Source organism: Myotis brandtii, unplaced genomic scaffold, assembly GCF_000412655.1.
Source record: "Myotis brandtii unplaced genomic scaffold, ASM41265v1 scaffold987, whole genome shotgun sequence".
NCBI classification, from domain to species: Eukaryota; Metazoa; Chordata; class Mammalia; order Chiroptera; family Vespertilionidae; genus Myotis; species Myotis brandtii.
Genome location: NW_005372107.1, coordinates 196,802 through 205,143, shown reverse-complemented (window position 1 = coordinate 205,143; position 8,342 = coordinate 196,802). Strand labels below are relative to the sequence as shown.

At 47.0% G+C, this 8,342-nt stretch overlaps 2 protein-coding genes across 3 annotated transcripts in view; both read left to right on the top strand.

Moving 5' to 3' along the window:
- The first annotated feature begins 426 nt into the window (after window positions 1-426).
- On the top strand, window positions 427-5,439 carry LOC102240731 (zinc finger protein 226-like). 2 transcript variants are annotated; one of them, XM_014533525.1, is made up of 3 exons: window positions 427-600; window positions 1,707-1,799; window positions 3,237-5,439. In XM_014533525.1, exons 1-3 carry the CDS (start codon window positions 567-569, stop codon window positions 5,432-5,434), a joined length of 2,325 nt encoding a protein of 774 aa, XP_014389011.1. In that variant the 5' UTR covers window positions 427-566; the 3' UTR covers window positions 5,435-5,439. The 2 variants fall into 2 exon arrangements, with proteins under 2 accessions (XP_014389011.1, XP_014389010.1); XM_014533524.1 differs by having other exon boundaries at window positions 427-642.
- A 2,780-nt stretch (window positions 5,440-8,219) lies between these two features.
- LOC102241335 (zinc finger protein 235) overlaps window positions 8,220-8,342 on the top strand; it is a 117,067-nt gene continuing 116,944 nt past the window's right edge. The window contains exon 1 of the mRNA XM_014533519.1: window positions 8,220-8,273. The gene's annotated coding sequence lies outside the window, so the exon portion shown is untranslated. The remainder of the gene's footprint in view (window positions 8,274-8,342) is intronic.

Sequence of the window (8,342 nt, the reverse complement as noted above, 5' to 3'; positions counted from 1 at the left end):
TATTCATACAGTGCTCAGTGTGAGAGCACTGGGTAAACATACAAAGCTTTTTTTTCATAGCAGCATTGTTGTCGAGGCTGCAGAAAATCAGTGTGTGGCGTTGGCAGGACAGAAGAAGGAAGGGCCGGGAGATTTCCAAGTTGTTCAGAGCAGCTTCCTACCCATCCTCCTCACCTTGTCAGTGCTGCCCCCCCACTTTTTAAAATATATTTTATTGATATCCGAGAAGAAGGGAGAGGGAGAGAGAGATAGAAACATCAATAATGAGAGAGACTCATTGATTGGCTGCCTCCTGTGCATCCCTATTGGGGATCAAGCCCACAACCCAGGCACGTGCCCTTGACCGGAATCAAACCCGGACCCTTCAGTCCGCAGGCCGACGCTCTATCCACTGAGCAACACCGGCTAGGGCTGTGCTGCCCCTTTTCCAGTGGACACTGGGTGTAAGACTGAGGTGTACATGTTTGTTGTAGGAGCCGGTGACGTTCCAGGACGTGGCTGTGGCCTTCACCGAGGAGGAGCTGGCGCTGCTGGACGCTGCCCAGAGGAAGCTGTACCGAGATGTGATGGTGGAGAACTTCCGGAACCTGGTCTCAGTGGGTGAGGACAGGCGCCCTCTGCAGTATCTTTGTGACCTTGGGGTTAAGGCTTTGGGGCTCTTGGAATGGCTCCCTCATTTTGGTTTACTGGACTTTTGCCAATTCCTGTGGGACCCAAGAGGATGTTTCTGGTCTTTCTAAATAGGATGTTTCAGGGGTGTTTTTTTTTTCACTTGCGTTTTGTAGAAGAACTATAAATGGTCAGTCTGCTGCTATACCTCTTCTATATTCTTTTTAAAATTTCACTCCTAGTCCATTAGTGAATTATAAAGCCAATTTATTTAGTCCGCTCTGCAGTTTTTAATGAAATAAAAGAGGGTAGTCCTGGCCAATGTGGTTTAGTTGGTTGGAGTGTCTTTCTGTGCACTGAAAGGTCGAAGGTTCCCAGTCAGGGTACATACCTAGGTTTCAGCTTCAGTCCCCTGTTGGGCATGTATGAGAGCAGCCCATCAATGTTTTTCTCTGACATCTCTCTCTCTTTCACCTTTCTCTCTCTCTAAAAAAATCAAAGACTATGTCCTTGGGTAAGGATTTAAAAAAAAAAAATATATATATATATATCAGAGCTCCTTCAGAAGAATAGAACAGCCCCACCACTGTGGCTCAGTGGTTGAGTGTCAACCTGTGAACCAGGAGGTCATGGTTTGATTCCCAGTCAGGGCACATACCTGGGTTGTGGGCTCGATCCCCACTGGGGGGCCTGCAGCAGGAGCAATCAATCAATGATTCTCTCTCATCATTGATGTTTCTATCTCTCTCCCTCTCCCTTCCTCTCTGAAATCAATAAAAATATATTTTTTTAAAAAAGAAGAATAGAACATTGCAGCTAAAATTGTCCAGTTGCATGCATGGTCTGAGAGCCATTGGGAGGAGATTTAATGAAAATAGACAACAGAACTGTGCCATTTGACTTCTGTTTTAGCAATACATATCTATGTATACTAGTATAGTATGTGTCTGGATCATAGAGTAAATGCTGTTTCTTCAATAGGCCATGCTAAAATGTTTTTTGAGAAACACTGCTTTTAATATCTTGAATATGCAGTTAGAACTCAAATTTTAGCTCCATTGTATTCAAGTGAAACTTGTGACTTTGCATGTTCTCAGGACATCAACCCTTCACACAAGATATATTAGATCTAGAAAGAGAAGAGAGGCTTTGGATGATGAAGACATCACCCCAGATGGAGAGAAATTCAGGTAAGAACCAAGCAATTATGAGTTCTCATAGTTACCTGCTTTATCTGTTTCATTCCTCACCATCCCTGTGCCCATGCCCAGTTTCTGTTGTCAGATCTTTTTCCTGGATTATTGGATTATTGGAACAGCTTCGTACTGGTTGCCTGCTCTCAGAAAATAGCTTGTGAGTTAGCCTCCCCCTTGTAAGAGTTGCCCAGCTCCATCTCATTTGCTTCTTGCAAAGTCTTCATCCATAATAAGAAATGGATCTTACATCATTACCTCTACAAACACTTTAATTGTTTAGATTTATATGTATGACTTTAGAAAGCATTTCATGTAATGAAACCTTTACTGCTTCTGATGATTCTCTGATAATTTCTAGTCTGTGTCTTCCAAATATTTATCACAAGCTACTGAGTTTATTTCACAGCTCACTAATAAAGTACAACCTCACTTTGGAAATCATTCTTGTTAAAGGCCAATGTATCTCCATATAAAGTTTTTCATGCTATTTTCAAGGAGATGGCATTCTTTCCTACCCTCTAAATTTTTATTTCTATGTGGGAAAATAACATGTTAGACAGGACAAAAATCTCAGAAGAACCAGATCATCCAGCTTTTCTTTTCTTTTTATAAAAAATATATTTTATTGATTTTTTACAGAGAGGAAGAGAGAGGGACAGAGAGTTAGAAACATCGATGAGAGAGAAACATCGATCAGCTGCCTCCTGCACATCCCCCACTGGGGATGTGCCTGCAACCAAGGTACATGCCCTTGACTGGAATCGAACCTGGGACCCTTCAGTCCGCAGGCCGATGCTCTATCCACTGAGCCAAACCGGTCAGGGCCAGCTTTTCTTTATTCCAAGTGATTCTTAGCACCTTTGATTTTATCCTCAGCGTTAAACCTCTTGGTGTGCCACTGCCTCTACTGCAGCCTTTCAACTTCTCAGCAAACTATACTTTCCAACCCTTTTTCTAGTTCAGATACTTTCCTTGTAAAGGCACTTTTGCTTCTTTGACTTGGTTCAAACTTACGCTGGGATTTACAGTTATAGAGAATCTCAGAAATCAAACTCTGATTCATCTGTATATGCATTTTTTGAGCACCTACTAACTGCCAGGCACTATTACAGCTGCAAGCACTCCAAAATGCTTTTCTTTACTGATTCTGTGTTATGGTAGGAAAGACATGTAATTTATGAAAAATGATTAAAATAGTATGTCAAATGGCCATCATTTTGTTTTCACTGGGTTTCGCTCATGAGAAGAGGTTGGCCCACCCCCTGCTTTCTGTCAGGATATAAACCGGAGAATGCCATATGTAGTAAAAAAAAAATAAGCTGAACCATCCCAAGGATCATTAGTTTTATACTGTGTGTCCTAAGTGTGAAATCTTGAATCTTTAAACAAAGCTTTCACTTGTCCATATCTCTAAATTATTTGTCTATATAGGCAAGAGCAATCAAAGTGAGTGGAGGACTGTTCAAGACAGAGGACTACGTGACGAGCTTTCCTGCTGGCAGACCTGGCAGCAGATTATAAATGACTTAACCTGGTGTCAGGACTCCAGGATAAATAGTTCTCAGTTCCACAAACAAGGTGAGTCCCCCTGTCAGGTTGGGGCAGGACTGACTACTCCAATTTCTGAAGATGAAAACTACTCACTCAATCATCAAATGGATGGTCCCGCTGACACTGGAAATCCAGAGTTTCAAACTCTGGATTTGAGAGCCCAGGGTTTTTGGAGGAAAACTTCCCTGACTGAGTCACAGAATTATCAGAATAGATATCAACAGTTTTCCATGAAAAGTAACTCCTGTCAGCATAAATGGGATGTCAACACCAGCAGTTGGGTATCACATCGCCTTGATGCTTGTGGAGTACACAGAAGTGAAAAATCTTATAGGTACAATAATTATGAAAGAGACAGCATGAAAATATCAACGTTGGATTTAAATAATGTGACTCACGTGGGACGAAAACCTTACCAGTGTGATGAGTGTAAGAAAATCTTCAGTGATCTCTCCACCTTTGATCTTCATCAGCAAGCACACTCAAAGGAGAAGTCGTATGTATGTAGTGAGTGTGGAAAAGGCTTCTGTTATAGATCAGTTCTTCATATTCATCAGAGAGTTCACCTGGGAGAAGAAAGGTATAAGTGTGTTAATGATTGTGGTAAGGAATTCAGTCAGAGCTCACATCTGCAAAATCATGAGAAAGTCCTCATGGCAGAGAAACCATTTAAATGTGAGGAATGTGGGAAAAGCTTCCGTCGTAGATCCGCACTTACTGTTCACTGTAAATTACACACGGGAAAGAAACCATATAATTGTGAGGACTGTGGGAGGGCCTTCAGCCAGGCCTCTCATCTCCAGGACCATCAGAGAGTCCACACTGGGGAGAAGCCATTCAAATGTGATGTGTGCGGGAAGAGCTTCAGTAGGAACTCACATCTTCAGTCCCACCAGAGAGTCCATACAGGAGAGAAACCATATAAATGTGACGAGTGTGGGAAGGGCTTCATCTGCAGCTCAAATCTATACATTCATCAGAGGGTTCACACAGGAGAAAAACCCTACAAATGTGAGGAATGTGGTAAAGGCTTTAGTCGGCCCTCCAGTCTGCAGGCCCATCGGGGAGTCCACACCGGGGAGAAATCATACATATGTAATGTGTGTAGCAAAGGCTTTACTCTGAGTTCAAATCTTCAAGCCCATCAGAGAGTCCACACTGGAGAGAAACCATACAAGTGCAATGAGTGTGGGAAGAGCTTCCGGAGGAATTCCCACTATCAGGTTCATCTGGTGGTCCACACAGGAGAGAAACCCTATAAATGTGACGTATGTGGGAAGGGCTTCAGTCAGAGTTCCTATCTTCAAATCCATCAGAAGGCTCACAGTATAGAGAAACCTTATAAGTGTGAAGAGTGCGGCCAGGGCTTCAATCAGAGTTCACGACTTCAGGTTCACCAGCTGATCCATACTGGGGAGAAACCATACAAATGTGAAGAATGCGGGAAAGGATTCAGTCGTAGAGCAGACCTTAAAATCCATGGTAGAATCCACACAGGAGAGAAGCCGTATAATTGTGAGGAGTGTGGGAAGGTCTTCAGGCAGGCTTCAAATCTTCTGGCCCATCAGAGAGTCCACAGTGGGGAAAAGCCATTCAAATGTGATGAGTGTGGGAAGAGCTTTGGGCGGAGTTCACACCTTCAAGCCCATCAAAAAGTCCACACTGGAGAAAAGCCATACAAATGTGAGGAGTGTGGGAAGGGTTTTAAGTGGAGCTTGAATCTTGACATGCATCAGAGGGTCCACACAGGAGAGAAACCATATAAATGTGGGGAGTGTGGGAAGTACTTCAGTCAGGCCTCGAGTCTTCAACTTCATCAGAGTGTCCACACTGGAGAGAAACCATACAAATGTGATGCGTGTGGCAAAGTCTTTAGTCGGTCTTCACAGCTGCAGTCTCATCAGAGAGTTCACACTGGGGAGAAACCTTACAAGTGTGAGATATGTGGTAAGAGCTTCAGTTGGCGATCAAATCTTACAATTCATCACAGAATCCATGCTGGTAATAAATCTTCTAACAGTGATAGTGCTGATAAGAACATGAGAGGGTCCACACAGGTAAAATGTTTTATAAAGTGATTTTTTAAAACAAAAACTCAAGTGTTATATGAATTCTTCCAATCATAAAGTTCAAAAGAAACTTTATTTTTCATTAAAGCAGTGTTTCAACCATAGCTTACCATATCCCAGTAGTCAGCAGGCTACACAGCAGAGAAGAAAATTCTTGTAAGTGTATAGTAAGGGCTTCAGTTAAAACTTTGACCTTTATTAAATACTAGAAGCCCAGTGCACAGATTCATGCCCTGGTGGGGTTCCTCGGCCTGGCCTGCACCCTCTCGAATTCCAGGACCCCATCAGTGCATAATCAGGGCCAGGGAGGGACCGCAGAAGGGCTCCAGGGTGTGTCCGGCCTATCTCACCCAGTCCTGATTGGTTAGACCCCAGCAGCAAGCTAACCTACCGGTCAGAGCGTCTGCCCCCTGGTGGTCAGTGCGCATCATAGCTACTGGTCGCTTAGGCTTTTGTATATATAGACTAGAGGCCCGGTGCACGAATTCATCACGAGTGGGGTCCCTAGGCCTGGTCGGCATTTGGGCCAGCCGGAGGGTGGGACCATGGGAGGTTGCCAGCCGGTGGTGGGGAGAGACCAGGGGAGTTTGGCCACCAGTTTGGGCTCATGCCCAGGTTGTGGGCTGGTGTGTAGGAGGCAGCTGGTCCATGTTTCTATCTCTCTCTAAAATAATAAAAACATCTATATATATAAAAGGCTAAGTGACTGTCCGACCATCTGACTGTCCAGCAGGTATGGTGTGCACTGACCACCAGGGGGCAGATGCTCAATGCAGGAGCTGCCAAGCTGCGGTGACTTGGCAGTAGTGGTTCTTGGGTGACGCACCCCAGAACCAGAGAGGAGGGAGCTTGATTCTGGGGTTCGTCACATGGGAACTGCCCTCTTGCAATCCGGGCCCCTTCGGGGGGATGTTGGAGAGCTGGTTTTGGCCCAATCCCCACAGACCAGGCTGAGGGACCCCACCTGCCAGAGGGACACCACTCACTCCGCAGATGCCCTTCAAGCTGTGGCACCGTCCCAGGCTGGGGAGTGGCCGCCAGAGGTTGGCTCCAGGGTGTGTCCAGCCCATCTTGCCCAGTCCCACCCCATCAGCCACCTTCTAATTAATTTCCTTTCAATGTGCACGAATCTGTGCACTGGGCACTAGCATTTAATAAAAATAAAAAAATACCATTAGCCCTGGCTAGTTTGGCTCAGTGATTAGAGCATCAGCCTGCACAGCAAAGGGTTGCAGATTCAACTCCCACCACAGGAAAACAAAAGACCAGGAAAAACTTGCTGGACAGCAGGAGTCAGACCTCATAGGGAACTGAAACTGCCCTAAAGACACCTGATCGCACACCTGCATTCCATCCGAATTCCAAGCTCACCAACTCATTCCCCAGACCCACTGAGGGCAAGAGCTTCCCGCCAGTGACTGCATCTATGTATATACTAGAGGCCCAGTGCACAAAAATTTGTGCACTGGTGGGGAGGGGGGTGTCCCTCAGCCCCACTGTGCCCTCTCACAGTCTGGGACCCCTCGGGAGATAACCACCTGCTGGCTTAGGCCCACTCCCCGGGTGGCAGATGGCAGGCCGATCCCTAGGTGCCTGCCCTGCCTCCCCGGGTCGCGCGCACAGAGCAGGGCCAATCCGGGGGTTGGGGTATGGCCCTTGTTGCGCACAGGGCACGGTGGATCCGGGGGTTGGGGCCCTGCCCTGGGTTGCACATGGATCGCTGCTGCCCCGCCCAGCCGCCCCGGGTCTGGTCGCACATGGGACCTCCCCTCCCCGCCCAGGATCGCAGATAGCAGGCCTGGATGGCGGCGGGGCAGGGGGATGGCGCTGTCCCGCCCTGCCTGCAGTATGCAAATTAGCCGCCATCTTTGTTGGCGGTTAATTTGCATATCGTGCTGATTAGCCAATGGGAGGCATAGCAAAGGTACGGTCAATTACCATGTTTGTCTATTATTAGATAGGATATGCCATGTGTCCCCTCGGGAGTTCAACCGGGAGACCGGGAGTTCAATTGCTTGCTATGACGTGCGCTGACCACCAGGGGGCGGCGTGGAATGAAGGAAGGCGCCTGCCAGCAGCCGGAAGGCCCTGATTGGCCTGGATTGCGGGCCAGGCCTAGGGACCCTAGCTGTGCGCAATTTCGTGCACCGGGCCTCTAGTGTAAAGATGAAACTCCAGCCCCCAGGTGCTGCCATCATGGACCCGATGTCCCATTGGCTGGGTGCTGTGCAGCCCTTCCCTTTGGGTATCCCATTCCCTATCCCCTTTCCTTAAAGAAATTTGGTTTTTCTTTATCCACTCTCTGAGATGGCTATTGAGCCTGCCCACGCACCATCCACCATATTAACCCTTCATAAGAACTGCTTGAGGCCGGCAATATGGCAAGAAGCCATTAAAGGGATTTCTGGAAGTTGCAGACCGGGAACTCCAAGAGTTTGGTGATTTTTTGTTTTTGTTTTTTTGTTTGTTTTTAAAAAAATATATTTTATTGATTTTTTACAGAGAGAAAGGGAGAGGGATAGAGAGTTAGAAACATCGATGAGAGAGAAACATCGATCAGCCGCCTCCTGCACACTCCCCACTGGGTATGTGCCCGCAACCAAGGTACATGCCCTCGACCGGAATCGAACCTGGGACCCTTGAGTCCCCAGGCCGACGCTCTATCCACTGTTGTTGTTTTTTTTTAATGGCATTAATGGGGGGTGGACTTCGTTATTCCTCCTCTGGAGGTTCTGGGAAATGTAGTCCCCAACTTTGACTTCTGGGAAGTGTAGTTCCGGCCCTGTAGTCGGAGGCACTTCCGGCCGGGAAGGCAAGGTCACCTCCCCCCGTGTTTTCCGTCCGGGAGGTGAGCGTGGGACCAGTCGCTACTGTCGGTCTGGGGACGGGGGAGTCGGCGCCGCCCGCGGCGAAGCGG